The sequence below is a fragment of the Pelodiscus sinensis genome, chromosome 12 (genome assembly GCF_052426305.1).
Source record: "Pelodiscus sinensis isolate ZL-2025 chromosome 12, ASM5242630v1, whole genome shotgun sequence".
Taxonomy (NCBI): Eukaryota; Metazoa; Chordata; order Testudines; family Trionychidae; genus Pelodiscus; species Pelodiscus sinensis.
Window position 1 is genome coordinate 40182328 of NC_143063.1, and position 20775 is coordinate 40203102.

Here is a 20775-nt window from a genome sequence, read left to right on the forward strand (position 1 = left end):
TTATTGGGGAGAGGGCAAAAGAGAATTAGGGAATTAAGTACTTGTTTCTTGAGATTACTGTCTGTCTCGCCAATGCCCTAGTGACGGTCTTGTCTGCACCCATAATGAGGCCAAAGCCTGCTGTGGCTGCATGAGGTCATGTTTTTCAGTGGTGCAGCACTAAATTACCATGTTCACTGTCATTCCCCCCCCCCCCCCCCAAAAAAAAAACTCCCTCAAAACATTTGATTACCACAAGAACGTCCTTGGTTATTTCCTCATTTTTGGCATCACTCGTGCTACGACTGAAAGAAAGACTAACTTGACATACCTGCATCGGTGGTGGGTGTGGGGTTGAGTAACAAGTTATTCAGTGTTAGGAACAGAAAACAGGGATCTTCCTGGAGCTGCCAATTTTCTGGATCCTTTGAGGATTAGATCCAAGTTTACAATTTCAGTGAGCAATTATCTAAACAGAAATGCTCTAATTGCGCTTGGATTGTGTTTTCTCTGGAGTGTTATTTCTTTCATGTAGCCTGCTGTTTATTTATATCCAGCGAAATTAAAGGTATGCTGAGCTGTTCAGTGACTTACTCAAGTAGGAAGATTGCTACTCTAGTGCACAAAATCCTCCAGGGTTTGTTCTCATTTAGTGAACCAAGGCTCATGCCTGTATTTGCCCCTATAGATTCATAGTTAAATAGAAGGCCAAAACCAATTCTTCCTGGTGATTGTTAGTGAACTGACTCGCTGCTTCAGAAACTGCTGCCAGCTTGGAAGGGAGAAAGACTTAGGCATTATTGACTCTGTTCAGATGTCAGCTTATTATGCATGTTACACACACACACACACACACACAAACGTATCTGAAAGCAACAGGCGGGGTGGGAGAGAGAGACTGAGAAGCTTGCACTGTGCCTGCACTGCTGTTGACAGCTTTGAAACTGATACAGTGGCTGTCATTTTAACACTCACCGCCTCTGTGCAGTCAACACTGCAGCCATTCTACGATAGAGGTCAGCACTGAGCCAGACAACCAAAACACTGAAGACCAAACTATGCTCTGATGAAAAATGCCACTGGATCTTTAATTCCTAAAGAGAGCAGCAGGTTTTTCAAAGATTACCCTCCTGGTGCTTACACCATCCAGTTAACTCCTTGACATAAAATAAGTAGTCTTGTTACTTTACTCTATTGTTTTTTTAAAAGAAAACACTGAATAGCAAACATTCAGCATGAAAATTGTAATGAGCTTGTGGAATGTGTGTGGGAATATACAATATATAATGAATAGTGGTGGTAATCTCACCACAATTAAGTCTACAATCTCTGGGTGCCTAGCAAAATAGCCTCATGGATTCTAAAGGGTCCCCGATCTCTTTTGTCTCAAAATATAGCAAAGGATGCAATGGAGTGGGAGTAGGGGAAAGACTCTTCAAACTCCACAAGTGCTACAGACTGGCTCCTGGGGAAACAAAATGGGTGTCACTGGCCCACCCATCCTCCATGGAAACTCATAATCATCAGTAAAGTGGCCTATAACTTTTAAAAACAAAGTTTCAAATGTCAAAGGAGCAGCAGGGTATATTCCCAGAACATATCCCAATGGCAGCAGCCACTTCTTATCTTCATTTGACATTTCTAGAGGCTTATAAGTAGCAATAGAAGCACCAGTACATCTTAGATAATCTCTATGGAAACTGCCGCTGACAGACACAGGTAAGGCTGACTCCACAGGTAAGGAAAATAGAAGTAAAAGATATCCAGAGGGAGTGGAGACCTGCTATAGTAAGGATTCCAGGAAAGAAAGCAAGAATAAAGTGAGTAACTCTATATAATGCACAGATAATGGCAGATACCTACAAATCTACATGAGCATCATTTTTACAGCTGAGAGACACTTTCACAGTTTTTTTCCCCTTGTAATAGAAGGTTGCTCCTCCTCTCCATTACCTCTCCTTGGGTAGCATACATTGCATTTCCTTCCTTGTTGATCTATAGGAATCAGAGTTGAAATATCAGAAGCAATGTTTCTGCTAGGTTGTGTGGTGTGTTTGTTTTGGTCATAGTCCCATTTAGAAAAGACTAAAAAGGTTAAGTGGGAATAGACACCATAAGGGCAGCATTTTGGGTCATGTCTGGGTTCTCAATTTAAAATGCATATAGTACGGTAAGGAGTTTGTGCATGAGTCCAGACTTCTTTATGAATTATTTCTTTTTATTTATCTAGATATAAAAAGGAAAGCCTATTTAAAGCCATAGGCACCTCTGGCACCAAACAATAGTTAGCCGCCAGTCCACCAAAGCTGACAGACCCATCACACAAAACCACAAGCATCTTTTGAAATGAGAAATAAGCTAATTTAAAGCTGCTTTGCAACATCATCATGAAGATTACTAGTGAAGGATAAAATTAATTTGTTGTCAGTATGACCTCTGTGTGACCTGGATGTTAAGCCTGGTCTTTGTAAAGAAGTACCTGCTTGGACACAGGTATACAACCAGGAGAGGATAGGTGAAACTGGTATAAACCTGTTCTACTGGTTTGAACCTGTTGTAAGGCCTGAGAAGGTCATGTGAAGGGGTAGGTAATGATTGGAGGAGATTTGGTGCAAGGGCATGACCTGTGTATGCATGCAACTGTAAGTGGTCAGTAGGAAAGGGGTGATTACCATGCAAGATAGTACAAAAGACATTGCCTTTTGTTTGGGAAGTTGTGAAACTTTTCCTGAGAGTATCCTGGAGATGGGACCGTCAAACTCCGGCTCTCAGACCCCTTGCCAAAGACTATTTACCTTTTGCCTTGTGAGGAACGCGTGCGAGCCAGGACTGCTTAATAAACTGCAGGATTATTTTGTTTGCCTTTTTCTTTTTGGACTGCAGTCATGCCCAGAAGCAATCAGTTGGACATGGGTCCAGTGTCCCTCCCATAAGGCTGGGGAGGGGCTTTGCCCGCCCACCATCCCATGATTTCAAATAGGCCCAGAAGCAGGGGAGCCACATCTCTAAGACAAAGAGCCAGAGAACAGCACATGGGGCTCCCAACCACTGCTATAGCAACACCTATAGTCTGGGACAAGAGATGCCCACCCTTTCTGCATGGGGGTGCCTTATAGGGACAATCTCTGACATTTCCTTTAACAGTGAGGGGAAGATTGGACTGGGGGGGGGGGCAATAAAAACATTTTGCTTAGTATCCATCAGAAGATGTTACTTCTGGTGAGAAAACAAGTGGATTTTGCATGACTGAATTTTAAAAGTACGTGTAGTTCCTTTTGCTGTACATTGTGAGTTGCTGAGTTAGTGTCTTCTATAAATATCCCATTGCAACCAGTAAACTGCTTGCACCTGGTGCTTTCAAACAGCTGAGCAGGCAAATTCTGCCTAGACACTGATAGAGTATGAGGCAGCAAACAAGCAGTGAAGGGTCAGTGTAACTAGATTGCACCACAACTGTGTGCACGCCAGAGAACAATCCTGCACTTGCCACTGGGAAATGGAATAGGGGGCCAATAAGACTTTTTCTGTCTGTAAACTTGTGTGCTGGATCATCCCCCTCCTCTGCCCTTAAATCCATGTGCAGCAAATACCAAGTGTGTGTATATTCCTCCTGTGTTCATGCAGAATGGGGAGATTGTTTCTTTCTTAAGTGAGCCCTGAACAAGGTTGGAGATCCTGCTGAAGAGGAAAAAGAACAGTGTTTAAGATAGCTCTTTGGATCCAGGGAAAAAAATCTAAAGCCATACTGCTTTCACCATCCACCCCCTCCTGTTTTGAGACCCATTTCCAGAGATACTAGGGTTAATGCTGCCTGCATATCTCTACTGCACTGGAGGAAGAGAGAAACACGGAGGTGTAGTTCACATTATAAGGGCCTTGGCACATTGCTACAAGGTTTAGAGAAATCACAGAGAATCTGTGGATTCTGGAGGTCTGAAGTCCTTGCTCGTTCTGCAGGGGGATGAGTCCGACCCCCTCACTGGGAAGCTCTGAGTGGCAAACCTTCCAGCACTTTCTTTTATCCATGTTTTCTTTTGTGGGGCTGGCAATCTATGATTCTGCACTGTCAGATACCATTCTTCACTTGGGTTTTTCCTGTACCGTCTTTTCATTTGCCATTGGTTTTATTCTTGATCTGTTTGGATGAGAATGGAGTTTACATGCTCAAAGCTGATGATTTTGTATCTTTGACCTAGTGGTTTCTTGGTTGACAATTCTGGAACAGCGTGCTATGGGATCTTGGCTGACTGCCTAACCGTTCCTGTTGTCAGGCACATATCCCTCATCCCCATGTGGCCCTATAGCCCCAGTCCCATTCAGCCTTGGGCTCAACACTAGGCTAAGCACTAGCTCCTGAGCCTGCCCCTACGGCCTTTTTGAACCTCAGTGTAGCTATGTCTACACTAGGGAGTTATTTCTAAATAAGTTATTCCTCGTCACAAGCAGGCGTTATTTCAAAATAAGTCTTGAGGAATGCAGCCTCTCTCTCTCCCTTTTTTATTGCTGGCTGCCCTCTCTTTTGGTACCACAGCAGCCCCTGGTGGCATAACTGGAGCATCTCTCCAGCAGAATCTCTATTCTACATAGAAAAAACAGCTGCACGGGATATAAATTCTGCACGTGTGTAGTGGCACAATACTCCCAGGACTACACAATGACCTTCCGTCCCAATTGGGGCTGCTGGATGTTGCAATAAGATGCATTCCAGATAAAAATAGACACCTACTTTGTACATTCCTCACCTGGGTTGCTAAGGTTGCTTTTTATCTGTAAACGCAGGGGAGAGGCAGGAAGCCACATTGTGATCTGACTCAGAACCTGTTCTTGGCTAAAAACCTATTTAAACCAAACTTCCTTTATCTATGCCACCAGTTTTTTGGATTAACAGTCTCTATTTAATTACTTTCTGATTTCCAAAGATGCAGTCCTGCCAACTCTTGAGAACTGATGGTGAATCTTGATCCCTGTAGCTCTTACAGAGGCCCAAGAAGATCTTTCATTCCTGTGATTTTTCTCCCCACCTCTGGACCTTTGGGCTAGGCACATATGCAATTCAGTACAACACCTTTAGGTCTAAGCACAGAAAACCGGCTTTGCCCTTGAAACCTGCTTTTATGCATGTGTACTGGACAGAGACAGAGTTGGGGCAACAGAAGGCTTGGGAAAGAGGAACTAAAGGAACTCTGTTCTGGTGCTGGTGCAATAGGGATGGAGACTGCAGGGATATCATTGCAGGTTTTCCCCTTGATGGTGCTAGAGGAGCTACTAGTGCAGACAACCTCTCCCATCTAGGTGGGGAGAATGGTGCCAGGAGATGGATCAGGTCTTGGGTTCCCTTCAATGCTTCTATGGTTGATAGGAAGGGCAGCTCTCTGCTCAGCTGTGGCGAGTGAGAAGGGTCTGGACTTGACCACCTTTCTACAGGAGAGGAAGTGATGCAACCATCACAGGTGGTAGGGCCAAATTAGGATGGCCTGACTTGGCTCTCAGAATGACCAGCTCCTTTGGCTCACCTGGAAGGAGAACAACTCCTCTCTGGCCTCTTCTTCTGCAGCACCAGTGATCGAGCCATGAGTGGAGCCAGGACAATACCAAGAATCCTTCCTTTTACTCAACACTGATACCTATGCCAATGGTGCTGGGTCACTTCGTGTGATGCATACCTCTTCTTCAGTACCGTCTGCTGACCCATGGGTGGATTGGAGGCAGAGTGGTTTCCATTAGTAGGATCTTCAGGTGCTGATTCCTATCTTGTAATGTCCTGGAGCAAAACCCCTTGCAGATCCTACAGTGATCCTTCTGATGGCTCTCCCCCAAACACTTCAGACATGGATCACATCTGGGCAAACACTTGCTTCAGACTTCACAGGCTTTGAAATCTGCAGACCACAGCACGCCACAGTGCCAGAACAGCACTGGCGGGGAACCCCCCTCCAAAAGGAAACTTACCCTACCCTAGATACCTATTAACTACCTGACATTACTAACTATAAAAATGAATGCATAACTATATGCAGACTGCCAAATGCACTTGTCACGGCAAGAGCACAGGGAAGTTCCAGTTAACCATCACTGGCAGTAAGAACAAACTGAGGGTGGGGGTAGATCAGAAGGGCACTATATTGAGAGCCGTGAAGGTGCCACTCCAAGGGGTGCCTGGGTCGACCAAATCAATACCGCTAGTGGGAAAATCTTCCAGCTGTTGAGCACACACACATACCGGATTGAACTGACATGAACAAACACTCAAATAATTATTTCCAAAATATCCTTATATTGTTGCTAAGATGCCAGTTCATTAACAAAATCAAATCAAATCAGAAATTAGGTCTTCTATCCTTGCCTAACAGAAAGGAAAGGCACTTTTATAAAATTAGGGATGTTTATTAACAGTTACATTATTTGCATGGTGGTAGCACTTAGGGGCTCCAAGTTGTGGATCCTGGCACCATTGTGTGAGGCACCATAAAACACCACAGCTGGAAGACAAGAGCCAGGGATGACAAAGCCCAACTAAAGTTACCTATTCTACCAGTGTTACTTGGAGTGTCAAGTAGACTAAAAAGACAAGGAGGTAGAAAATAAAGTAAGATTGTATGAATAGGTTTAGGCATCAATTATTAATCTCAGCCAAGAATTTTGTTCAACAAAACACCACAAGTAAAACTGCAGAATGCGTCAAGATTTTCAAGTTACAAAGGAATACATGGGGGCAGCAACTATATTTAAATATTCAAACATCACCACTGAAAGCGATTCACCTGTGCTACTAACTATGGTTACAATGTACAAGCTTAATTTTCAGCCCTTTTTCAAAACCTCACCCCAGGCTAAAACTAGAGAAAGATTTTCAGCCCCCTAAATCTAGCCATCAATTAAAAGAGATTGCATGTGACATCCTTCAATTTATTCATGATCCCTGAGTTGCGAGTCCATCATGATCAATGCTCAGTACAACAAGCCTCCAGGCATGAGAGAGAAAGTTTAGGTGGGTCAAAGAAGAGCTGCTCCTGGCCTCTCCATTTCCCATGTGTGGGGTGTGTGTTTGAGGGGGTGCATGCGTGTATTGCACAGTTCATACCCCTTAGAGTGCCTTTCTGGTTAGGCCTAGGAACTCAATGGGGGCTTCTTCCTCTAAGCTCCTAGAACTGCCAGGATTTCCTCAAGTGATCTTTGGTACCTGGCTTGCATGAAAAAGACTGGACTTGTGAGGGGAAAGCGTGTTGGCTCTTTGCTTTAATAACCGGCTCCTTTGAGGGGAGGGGAAGGTGTCAGGTTGTGACTCCCAAAATGGGGGGTTAACTCACTCATCAGTGCTGAAAGCCTTAGCTGCTTGTCCTAGGTTCACTGGGACTGGAGCCATCTCCTTCCTTCCTCCAGTCATTCTGGGTCTCCTCTTTCCCAACCAATTCGGTCTACCTTCATTTTCCTCTTGCTGGGCCTTTATCGAGGCTGGCAGTCAGGAGGAGATGGGGTTGCTCCTGTATTGCTTGGGCAGGCTCCAGCTTGTGGCTGCTGCTGGGCTCAAGGGCTGCCCTTACCCCCTTAAAGCCCAGACTACTACTATCTGGATCCAGTCTGGCGGCAGTTGTGCAGCTCTTTGGTGTGCCGGGAGGACAGGAGCAGTCAGCCCAGCAGGGCCCTAGGAGATTACAGGGTGGCAGATTGGCTTTAGTCCATCCTCTCTGCAGGGTGGCTTTTTACCATTTGAGTCTTGCCTATCCTGAGTCTGTTAGCGCCATTTCCCAGGCACTTTAAGCTGTGAACAGTGCAAATTTTGCCTCTGCTTTTGGATAACATTAAGTGTGCAGACATGAATGATCAGATATAACCACACTGGTGATGGCTCAGATTAGATTTTTACAACTGGTTCTATAGGTTTCTGTTGTTACAGCTGTCCAGGGAGGGCAGCTTGGCATCTGTTTTCAAGTAGAGGCTGTGGTCAGTAATGCCCAAGTAACATCCCGGTGTTAGGGACTTATGGTTAAATAGTTATTGGACAGCAGGCTGTAGGGTTTTCTGAGCTCAGGTTTTTTTTTTTTTAAGAAATAGACCTAGCAGTACACAAACAAGCCTCAGGTGAATACAGTAGCAGCGGAAGTACATGTAACTCTCAATTTTTGTCAGTACACCTAATGTTCCAATTAACTAAGCAGCAATGCTTCAGAGTAATAGCAAAGGTCCAGCAAAAGACTTATAACACCTCAGAAGACCACTATATGAGAAAGAAGGTACATTGCTGCAATTGAGTAGTCAATATACTAAAACGTTTCTAGTGCAGTATATAACAGTTCCTCTACTTCATCTTCCTTCATAGCCCATCATAGGCATTGCTGTCAATTACTTCAGACACTAGCTGGAAGCACATGTAATAAAATAAAATTATATACCTACCTGAGGTGATCCTTCACTGTGACACTAAATGTTTTTAGTAAGCTGTATTAATCAAAGTCTCTCTGCTGATATATACAAGGCAACTGGTTTAGACAGAAGAGGTTTTGTTTCTAAACAGAACTATTTTAGGTATTAAAATGGCACAAGCAAGTGTAATGCACACTAAAAGGAGCTACATTTTAGAGTATACATATCCAGGATGCTGCAGTTTAATAGATATGACTTGTCTGTTGCATAACTATTTCTCTAGGAGGATCTTTTCAGGTCCAAAGCATATTTCTAGCAGATTTCATTATAACAATAAAACAGTGCAGCAACATGGTGATAAAGCCTCCTTCAGCATATTCAAATTTTATATGACACAGTGCTCTTCCTTGCAGTCTTTGAAACAAAGAGATGAACATCTGAGGGTACAGAGAGAATTATTTGCAAGTGGCAACATACTATCTAACAAGTTGTGTTCAGAAAGTATGCCTATTACCATGTAAGGATTGCATTTCAAAACACCAATTTGAAAGGAGATAAGTATGTAATGAAAACAAAAGAGCTTTGTTGATCAAAATGTGGAAAATAACCGTATCATGATGGGTCTGGAGAAGTAATTAGTTCTGCATTTTGCATATTTAATCATAATCATCAAAATGATCTTGCCCCATGTTGTCACTGGTGAAGGTCAAGCTTAGTTATCGTGTTTTTATACTAATGCAATAGTGCCTTCATGGCAAATAGGAGGCTCATAATTTCAGGGATTAAAGGCTAACAGTTAAACTACCAATTTCACACAACTAAAAGCGCACTTTTGATCTTTCCGCATATTAATGTTATGTGGGGAGTCAGATTGTGTTTTGAGAAAAATTGGGGGCAGCTTTTATTCAGTTTCATAAACAGAAAATACTTCATGGTTTTAATGCTTTGTTAGTTACTACACTACATCATTCCCTAATAAGCACACCCAGCTTCAAAGTATATTTAGCTTTTTTCCCGAGCCAAAAAAATCAAAATTATCAATATATGGAGATATAACATCTCATAGAACTGGAAGGGACCTTGAGTGGTCATTGAGTCCAGTCCCCTGCCCTCACAGCAGGACCAAGTACCATCCCTGACAGATTTGCCCCAGATCCCTAAATGGCCCCCTCAAAGATTGAACTCACAACTGTGGATTTAGCAGGCCAATGCTCAAACCACTGAGCTAGCCCTCCCCCCATCTACTGGGTTATAGGTGCTTAAGTACTGTACCGGGGTGCATTTTGTAATGCCATCAGTGTGGCTAATAAATCCTCTGGCTTTAAAAACAAAAATCCACACCATCCTGTAAGGTTAGGGCCACAGCTCTACCTCAGGCTTCGAAGCCCTAGAAGTATTGTTGATTTCTGCAAAGAATAATTTTAAAGTAAGAACAGTTTTCAGCTTAGTTCAGTAAAAAGTATTTTTTTCAACCAACTATAATTTTGAGTCACAGCTGCATGAATGGATTTGGGGGATTGTTATTAATATACAGACCCTGTGGCTTAACAGTCCATTTGCTACACAAGATGTTCAGTTGCGCAACATTTCCTGCACCATCCACAGAACACCTGATCACCGTAACCCCCATAGTAGTGAGGCAACAGTTCAGTCCTCATGAGTAGTCATGTTTTCTCATGAACAGCCATGTTTTTCTATGTACTCAGTACTAGTAGCTTCTGTGACAGAAACATTTATCTATCGGGAACTCAACAGAGCAAAGAGCTATCTGATAATTTACTCTTAGCACCCTCAATAAAATTTGAAATTCAACTTGCAGGTGAAGTGCTCCATATTAGTTACAATTCTAATGAGAAAAACTGCCAGAAATAATTGGTATGCATCTTATTTCCAGTGGATATCAATAAAATTGAGTGCATAATTTAGATTTATAATTCTGAAATCCATTAACTGTCCAGGCGGATACACTTGTATTTAAATGAAGTGGGTTAAGTTGTTGGTTTTTTTGGGGTTTTTTTTGTTTTGTTTTTTTTAAAGTGAAAAGAAACACATAAGAGTTGATCAGATTTTGTTATTTAAATTTTCCCCCTCAATCCCAGGTTTTCTATGTTCCATAGTATTTTGAATGAACACTGAATTTCACGCTAGTCTACATCATATGCATTGTCAAATGTTCTTTTAAAATGCAGAGATGCTAGCATTAAATAATGGTAAGCTGCTGAAGCCATTTCATTAATGTAGCACAGGCTATGTCTATACTACACTGTTCTTCCGGAAAAAGTTACGCAAATTGCAATCTGCATAGCTTTTTCCGCTTTTTTTGGAAGAGGCTTTCCCAACATTTGGCCCGTCTACACTGGGCCAAATGTTCCAAAAAACATTTTTAGAAACATCCCTCCTTCCTCATAAAACGAGGTTTACGGGGATGCCAAAAAAGCGCATCTGCTCTTCTGAAAAAAATTTCAGAAGAGCAGACGTGTTACCTGGGTACCTCTGATATCCTGGAAAAACTCTGTAGTGTAGACATAGCCCCACAGTTCTACCAAAGTCTATAAATAACACATCAGAAATGCTTACATTACCAAGACTTACAATTATAATATGCATAATTTCCAAGTTTCCAGCTGCATATTTTAGTATTATTTCATATTCCTATCATCATTCATTGGATGTGCTCCAAATAATACTAAATATTGTATGTATACCTTTTCCTCTTTCTTCACCTAATTTTCATTGTCTGGTTCATAATCAATGGGCCTAAAATTCATGTCCAACAGTGCACCATGTCTGTATGCACAGTTACCATGATTACCTGGAGAAAGATGACATCATTTGTATTTATTGCATGCTTCCAGTGCAAGAAATTAAAGCAAAAGCATTTGTAGGATTATATAAATGTATATTTACATATGGACTAAGGATTGATATTCAATCTGTACCTTCTTCCAAACAGCCTACCTGCATGCAGATCATTCCCTGAGTATCTGTGTATAGCTGCAGCCTGCCAGCCAGATATCAATCCCTCTCTGACTTCCCCCAGCATTAGTCACCATTTGCAGGGTAAACCCAACACATTCCAAGTCCTGCACTTTTCCCCACTGCATGTGTTCTGCGCTATCCAGACCTTTCATGGATGTCCAGACATATCAGGTCCATTGTCCCACTAAGGGGATCAATACAGGCAGTCCCCGAGTTACATGGATCAGACTTACATCGGATCCTTACTTACAAACGGGGTGAGGCAACCCCGCACAAGCTGCTTCCCCCCAGCAGACCAGGGAGACGCAAAGCTAGCGCCTCCCCCCCCCCCCCAGCAGACCAGGGAGACACGGAGCGGCTTTTCTCAGCAGACACCTCAGCTTGAGAATAAAGGACTGAGGGAAGTGAGGTGTGGGAGAATAAAATTGAGCTCTGGAGAAATGTTTGGCTAGAGTTTCCCCTACAGTATGTACCAGTTCCGACTTACATACAAATTCAACTTAAGAACAAACCTACAGTCCCTATCTTGTACGTAACCCAGGGACTGCCTGTATACAAGTTTGCTATCCAAATGGACATGCCCACATAGGCACAACACTGCATTGGTTCTGATTAAAGAATAAAACAACAGTTTGCTTACAGGAAGATTGGTTTGTCTTTTGACTTTTTCAAGCTGATATTTTTTAAAGATAGAGAACAATCACTTGAGACATACACTGTAACTGAACAACATTAAAAAGATTAAATAAGATTGTGTAGCAAGTTTATTTTACTTAAAAGTCCCAGCTCATAACTCATCTTGTTTTAAGCGTCCAACAACAGACTATGTTTATTAATTTCATTTAACCCTGCTTTCCCTCAAATGTAAATATTATTTATACTATGGTAATCCTAGAAACATCAGATATAGTCCGCTAAATCTCTTGCCAAAATATCTTATCAGCAATAAGCATAAACTTCAGCCATTTTTTATTACAAACATTAGCAATTGAGTCCATTGCTTTTTATATCCAAGAACAAAATGGCATGTTTCTTTAGTTTTTAGCCATCTGTCCACATGATGTATAGCTGTCCAGCTGCAATACAGCTCAGATCTCAGACTGTTTTGAAGCATTAATGAGCCTCTGCCGCACTTCTTCAGCATGTGCCCGGCTCTTGGCTCTGTTTTCTTGATACTAGAAGATAAAAATAAATGAATAATAGATAAGTTGCATCACTGAATTTAAAATGCAATATAGACTTATTATTTGGGAAAGAAACATTTTGGCTTGAAAAATTAAGTTTGCATAGACCAAATTATTTTCATTACTTCATGTTTTTATTGACTTGGTTTACTTTAAAACTAACAAAGGGTCTGTTTTATAACAAAAGACATCTTCTCTCAGATGGACATGAGTACTAGAACTGAACAACAATTCTAGTAAGAGTACAGCATACATGCCTACGAGGGAAACTTATTTACCCAGACATCTCACAATGAGAAATATGGTTACTTAGGATCATCAAGATATTTTAAGACATGCATCTGTGAAAAGTGCAAGCACCACATCAGTATACTGCTCCAGACAATTCCTGCCTAATGGTAAGATGTAAATCCAGAAAGTAGAGGAGCCATCCGGGATAATGAAGTTGTCCTCTTTATTACTTAAGTATCTGTGATCCATATATATATGTGGATTTCTCAGCCAAAGAGAGAGACTGCTTTATGTTCCTGATGGTATATTTTGTCAGACAAATGATGGCTATAAATTAGGATTGGAAGGATTCCAATGTTATTGGTAATTGTCAGGAAACATTGATTTTGCCACACATGCAAGTTGACAAAAATATTTTCATTGATAACTGGTTAGATAGGCAAAGTAACAAAAATACAATTCATCTGATTTAAAGATACTTTGTGTATCTGGTCAAACAATGTTCACAATTGGTGTTTTGTTATAAAGCTTTAACTTTTTTAATCTCAAACTACACAGTCAATAAATAATTACTTGCCCCTCCCCCAATTTCCTTCAACTGTGAAAATTTAATAGAATAGAAAAATGCTTAAAAAACAAACATTGCTATTATCTGTCAAATTTAAGGATGTTAAAAAGCGGATAATTGGGTAACTGTGTAATTACTGAAAATTTCATTGGTTGCACGCACCTGCAGCATAGGGCGGCAGTCAGCTCCCCAGGAGTTGATGCATGCTGGAAGCTGGCTTTTAAGCTGGCTCCCTACTCATACTAGCTGCCACCCCATGCTCCTGCCTTGGTATCCTGCTTACTGTGTTCCTCAATAATTTTGGTCTCCCCCCTATTTTTCCCCCCTCAATAGAATTTTTTCCCTCAATAGTTGTTTTTGGGGGGGGGGTCGGTATTTTTGGTTAAACCATCTGGCAACCCTATATATTAACAGAACTGCCCCACAAGGGCATCTGAAGCCTTGTTTCCAGCTTGAAGGATCCAGTGATCACAACCAGATGTATGAACATATCCAATTCCAAATTTCTTGAGTTCACCTGCTGATCTCAGCTGAATCAGAAAAACTGGAAGAACCCCTGAAGTTCATGCAGTCTGGAATAAATGCACAAGAGATTTGACCATCTTCAGTGTTTTGGATAACCACAACAGGCAGTCTTGGTGATTAATATCAGAACTGGCAGGAACTCAGTAAACTCAGAGAGGCACTTGTAACCTACACATAATCCAGTCTCAAGTTCATTTTATTTCAGGACATTCATGCATATTTAAATACATTCCAGACATGATAATACAGCACAAGTAGGACCACACCTTGAACACTGTGTACGCGTATGGGTACCCAGCACACAAAATGGGAGTGGGGGGTTGGACAAGAGTGGAAAGGCATTTGATATAATTTCTTCATAAATCAAAGCAGCATAATTTAGCACAATTCCAAAACCAAACAGAAGTGATAGATCTATGACTATCTGAAAAGCATGAACACCAAAAAAGGGGGGAAATTAATAAGGATGACTAAAGGAGCATAGTTTAAAGAAAGTGAACAAAGGAAACTTTCCATTATTCAGCCAACACTATTGTAACAGGTCCTCAAAGGTCTCAATCAAAAATGACTCATCCATGCAATAGTCTCCTGAAGAAGTGATGAAAATGCTTTCACTTAAAGAGATTTAATGCTGGACTAGACAAAATACTTTCAAATATACTTTTGGGAACAATCTGGAGCATTAATAGGAATCTGGCCAACTTGACTTGGGTCTTTTCTGTTTTTCTACCAAACTAATTTTTATTTTTGTGTTCAGTTTTGAAAAATGCAGTCAGTGTTATGCTTTACAGATACAGGCAATTGCTTTCCTAACTTTCAAAAAGCAACAAACAGTTTACTGTTACTTAAGACTTGCAGCTATATGCAAGCAACTGGATTAGGGATGTCAAAATGTAGACAACTACACAATTAACTGATAAGACTGGATTTATCATTAATCTTGTTAACTACATGCACTGCCCCTGACTTGCTGCCTCTGTATCAGAGGCAACAAGGGCAGGCGGGAGGGAGAAGTGGGAGCTGGTGCCCATGAGGAGCTGCCTTAAAAGCCAACTCCCCATGAGCTCCGGATCCACCTCCCCAGTCCCCTGCACTGCTGCCTCTGATAGAGGGGAACCAGTGGGGGGAAAGGGGGCAGGGAAGGCTGCTCCGTGGCAGCAGCCCTTGTCTGTGGGGAGCTCAGGCACCCCACAGACAGGGGCTGCTGCTGCCCCACACTGCTGACTCTACACAGAGGCAGCAGCACGGGGCAGCAGGGTCAGGAACCAGTTTGCGCAGATCCACAGGGAATTACTGACTATCAATACCTAATTAGAAAGTATTAATAATATTGTATATAAATTTCTAAAACTCAGCATTGGTCAACACTAGAAAATTAGGTCATTCTTGCAACACTGGTGAAGGATGAGGAAAATACATACCCTGTTGAGCACTGTAGTTAAGATGACCTATGTCCCTGAGTAGATAGCACTGGGTTGACAGAGGAATTCTTCCTATTGACCTAGCTACTGCTCTTGGGGAAGTGGAGGTCCTATGCCAATGGGAGAATGCCTCTCATTGGCCTCGGTAGTGTCTACTTAAATGCATTATCCTAGCTGTGCCATTGCAGTGTTTTAAAAGTAGACAAGCCCTCAGGCAGCAGTGAAAAAATCAGCGTAGCTAAAAGCCATTATACAAGTTATTCAAGTCAGCAATCACTGTGTCGCTCAGATTTGAACATTTTGGTTTGTGAAACTAACAATGTGCAAAGAGCTCTCTAAAGGATCTCTCTTAGGAACTCTGTACACCTTGTAGCCCCAGCATTGCATGAGAGATTCATTCTTTTTCCAATATTAAATCCTCCTGATAATATTGTTTGTCTGTCTACATCTGTCTATATCCTATACTCAATTAGCCTTAAGATCAAAGAAGTGCATTTGCTTTGTGTAAACTGGTGTAGCTGAATTATGAGTGTATACACTGGAAGTAGGTAGCTAATTCCAAAGCAAAGGTCTTTGGTTTAACAAGAGAGACTCAGAAACTGTCTGCATTACCTATTCTTCCTCAGAGAAAAACCCATACGGTGGCAATAACCTTCACCAAGCTACTTTCAACTACAAATGCTGAATGATGGGAACAATCCTGCTATTTGTGATTTATTTCTAGACTGCCTGAACTCTGGCTGGGGGAGTGCTAAGCATACGGAATTCATTTTTGTGAAGCTCTGTGGACTTATGTAAGGATTCTAACTCACTCTACATTTATACTTAAATCTTTTAATAACTCATTTCTTTTCTTAATTAATCTTTGGTTGATTTACTAAGAAGTGGATGACAGCAGTTTTTGGTGAAATGCTGAAGTATTCATTGACCTCGGGTATGTGGCTGTTCTTTTTGACTAAAGGAATCTACTGTGTGGTATTTTTTTTATTTAATAACCTTACATCATAGAGTACAATTGGTCTAGAAGAAGATAAGGGTTGAAATGCTAAAGAGGCATTTTGTTACTCCTTTGTAAAATTAATGTAGTGATCCAGAGGTACACTTTTGTTACTGTACTGGCTTGGTAAAATCTAATTGTAGAATATAACACTTTTGGGTATGTCTGCCATTTTCTTATAGGCTGTCCTGAGTTTGGCATTCTTAGCTGTGACCCAATCGGGGCACTACAACAATCTTTGTTCTTATTTTTCAAAAAGTTTTATTTCACTGGCTTTGTATTATAGTTTGAGAAGGTTTATTTAAAGTGTGCCAAGCAAATGAAGTGATATTCCCACAGATTGATCATGTAGGTCAAACAATTCTGGCTGTTCAGTAGAACCGTACGCAGATATAAAAATCTGTATTTACATCCACATCTACAAAAATGAACTGCAATATAAAGCAGAAATCAGCATATTTGCAGAGTTTTATGGTTTTCAAACACACATTTTAAGAAGATGGCCACAAACCTAGCATATGTAACTTTGAGAAAGCACAATTTTGCATTTTATCATTTTACACACAAATTCTGAATAAACCAGTTCTCTTTCATCCAGATATGACTTTACAAATGTAAAGGTCAGAGTAAAGCCTGCTGTGACATCTAGGCCTACAAATTTACCCTACTTATAAGCTCAACTGTAAAGAGTATACAGAAATTCATAATGTTACAATAATGCAACAACATATGTTAATAGAAAGAAATTCAAGAAGCTTTCCATGATTAATGTTGCAAGAGAACCAAACAGAAACACTAAATTCCTATAAACAAAAAAGGTCCCCAAATTTGGAATCACAAGCCTACCCTAGCGGCAAGGAGTCCTGTGGCACCTTATAGACTAACTGCAGTGTAGCCTACCCTGCACATCCATAAGGTATGTCAAGTTTCAAGGCAAGCCAAGTAACCATGCAAATTTTAGAGCACTTAAGACTCATCCTAAAAACAAAAAGAGCTTCTCAACCCTAGCTACAGGAAAGTTGGTGCTTCCCTATGATTTAATTTTTCTTTCTTTTCTTTGTAATGAGCAGAGTTCTGAGTAGGAATGCTATAAGTAATCACGTTAGGCTCAATTCTGTAACTCTCTGAAGAGTTCACTAAAGCCAATAATTCATGTGAAGTAGTGCTCAGAAAGAAAGAACTTGGTATTTGCCTTATATCAGTGGTTCTCAACCTTTTTTCATAGCGTGGACTGGCAAACTCACTCAAAAACTTTTGGCAGACTTGCACTTAAGCATTTGCATATTCATTATGGCAATTAATTTATTTGCATATTAATCAAAATGTTTAGTTATTACATGTTATTTTACATTGCTCCTGTATGCACACAACCAAAAATATGAACAGTGCTTTCCTGTCAAAAACATTAATGATGCACAGGAAGGGGCACTGGACTTTTAACCCTCATGTCAGCAGCATCCAGACAGTGGAAAAATTGAAACTGCAGCATGCATGTATGCATGAGTGACAGCTTTGTGGATTCCAGGCTGACAAGGTTGGGCTAGTCATGCAGATTTTATCTGAGAAATAAAGATGGTGAATTCTTGAATTGTAATGCAAATATAATAAGGAGTTCTTCAAATATACAAAATACAGATATTGGAATAATAAAAATAAATGTACAGTGCATGTCAAAATCAAGGAAGTGACTTGCTTTTTGGATTCCTTGAACCCTGATTTCCCTTGTTTCCTATGCATGAGAAGTCCCCAAGATAGAAAACATTTTCCTCAGAGAAAAATCATTTCTGGGCAATGAAAACAGAAGAAATTCCAAGTGGTAGCACTAACAATACTATTAAAATGTGATTAAAGTCTCGCTGACTCCACTTCTAAAGTTTTTTTTTTTTTAAATAATCATTTTCTTTAGTACTTGTGTTTGGTTTCTGGCTTATCAGACTCCCATTTACTCATGCTGAAATGTGCATACCTGATCCTGAGCTAGTGGCTTGGTATTTCTACCCATAGCTTTTGGGGGCACTCAAAGTTTCTAGGTACTCAAGCCCCTGCCATAAACCACCCATCACACATATAAAGTTCAAATGTCTTGCCTCTACCCAGCTGTTCCTTGGGCTAGAGCAGTTGAAGGGATGCAGGACAATGGTTAATACAGCACTGACTGTAGCCAGTTATTTGTAAGGCAATGTATTAACTTTAAATAACAAATATTTCGTTCTACTTAGAAATGTATGGGAGGAGGAATTTAAGCCACCATTATGACTGATTTAGGGCTGCATCATGTAGCAAACCCCATGAAGTATAGCGCTTACAGTGATGACTCCCCATTGAAACCCAGCCCTGCTTACAGCTGGGAGTCTGTAGACCCACCTAGAACAATCCCTAGGGAAACAAGGTAACATACTGCCAATAGCAACTAGCCTTTGGCTCTTACTTTGTCTGAAGTCCCCATGCCAGAGCATGGAAGGCTGGATCGGCTGCTGACGCAGACGCCTCCCACAAGGCTCCGGTAACTTTTGCTAGAGGACAAGTAGTAAGTCACTAGTGGCTGGGCACAGCTGTGCAGTCAGACCAGGGGGAGGCAGAGATCTTTGCTGCTCCAGGCAGGGGAATGAGCCAACCTACCTCTTGAGCAGACAAATGCTACAACATTCCCAGCCAACCAGGGACACTTAGGGAAAATTAGATCACAGCCCGGACCAACCAGAGCCTGGTGGTGACCGTCTGGGGTGAGGAAAGAGAGTCAGAAGAGACTGTAGCAGCTGTCAGAGCTGGAACCGGGGCCCCTGTCCCAATAGGGACAGCCTCACTGCGTCCCCCGCTCCAGCTGCAGCACACCTGGCTACCTGCCGCGCCACTCACCCTGCTGCTGTGTGGGGAGCCCCAGTCGCCGGAATTCATTAGCATAGCCTGGCAGTTTGCCGCGGCCCACTGCTGCCTTATACAACGTATAAGAGAACTGCTGCCTTATACAACACGAAACAGTAATGACCAAGACAATTTGCTTTATTTAAAAACAAAAAACAGAAAAACAGGGACAAGCTGTGGAATGTTAATTTTTGTTTGGAAGCATTTTGTTTTGTTAGAGATGTGAGAGGAAAAAGAGACATTTTATATATCTGCCTACTTTTGAGTCTCTCTAGAAAAGGCTCCTGCTATTGGTTTAAAAAAAACCATTTGAGTGGAAGAGGCACTATTTCTTTTGAACTTGATGTCACAGGGAGTTCTGTGTTAATGTGCATTAGGAGCTGCATTAACATTTCTGCTGAAGAGGGACCAACATACTGTCAAGCTTTAAAACACAAAGCAAACAGCTAACAGTGTAATTGCCAAACAAGTGTTAATAAAAGAGACCTTTCTGGGTGATATACAGAATTGTTTGTGAATCAAAAAGTACATAATGCACTTCTGGACTATTTAACAGCACTGCTGCTAATCCAAAGTAAGAGTAGCAAGATAGAACGCAGATAATTACTGATTCAATTTCATGGAAGAATGAATAATATTCTAAATTTTACTCAATGGTTATTTTAAGTAGTGCTCTACAGAATATCAGAGTCTAAATTTAACTGGAAAACTATCAAAGGTATGCCACCATCTTGCAACTGGAGCCACAAAGATGGACATTTATACTAGGGATGTAACAGTGTAGTTGATTAAACGATTAATCGATAAGCAAAAGCTTATAGGTTAATACTATAGACTACACACATTTCCCCCTGACCCGTTGCCAGTAAATTTTTCAGCAGGCTAGCCAGCAGCCCAGCTTAATCCTGACTTGCACTGGGTCCTGGACCTACCCATATCTGCATTTAAAGTGTATTAGGAGCCAGGCAGGCAGGCAGCCCAGCTCAATTCTGGCTCGTGCCATGTCTGGGAGCTCAGACCTCTCCCCCCCGGACAGGGGCTGCCCGGGGACTATAGACTAGTCGACTAACTGATAAGAATTCGACTATTCAATTAACGGATATTTAACATCCCTAATTTATACCCTTATGGCACTCTGCTGGCTTCAGCAGGGTTCTGCATGAGCTCAGATCTGTCCACAAGGGTTCACTGTCAAGATTGAGAGGGCTTTGATTCTGCATCCTTGCAGAGGAGTCCAATCTTGTATCTCACAGTGCATATACAATTTTCCATGCACAGACCTCTGTAATAAACTGCACTGTAGATGAAAATCAACGACATTGTTTCTATCCACTTTAATATAAAGTTGGCAAATGAAATATTTCAGTTACACTTTACGATAGCATCTTACCTCCTTCTTTAAGCACTTCCGCATCTCTCGGTCAAGATCATTGCAGTGGCCAAAAAATTTCAAAACGCTGTGCTAAGTAGTTATAGAAGAGAAAACACAATTTACCACATCATATAATGTAAAAGTTCTACTGGAAAAGCATTAGAGCTTTGTAGAAATTTATTTGCAATCTATAGTGCATTCTGTTCTTCCTTTCACGTCCTCTCTTGCTTTGGAATGGATTGTTTTATAAAGTGTGCTGAGTTTCAAGAGAATTGACTCTATGGCCCAAACTTTGA

At 41.3% G+C, this 20775-nt stretch overlaps 1 protein-coding gene across 4 annotated transcripts in view; it reads right to left on the minus strand.

Annotated features, from left to right (window-relative positions):
* Positions 1 to 12065: 12065 nt before the first annotated feature.
* The window catches only part of CMC2 (C-X9-C motif containing 2), a 34986-nt gene continuing 26276 nt past the window's right edge, over positions 12066 to 20775 (minus strand). For 2 of the 4 annotated variants that reach the window (XM_006122677.5, XM_006122676.5), the window contains 2 exons: positions 20498 to 20569; positions 12066 to 12494 (listed from right to left, as the gene is read on the minus strand). In XM_006122677.5, the coding sequence (XP_006122739.1) occupies positions 12408 to 12494; positions 20498 to 20569 (159 nt within the window). In that variant the 3' untranslated portion in view covers positions 12066 to 12407. The other 2 variants (XM_089781521.1, XM_089781522.1) reach the window with 1 other exon arrangement.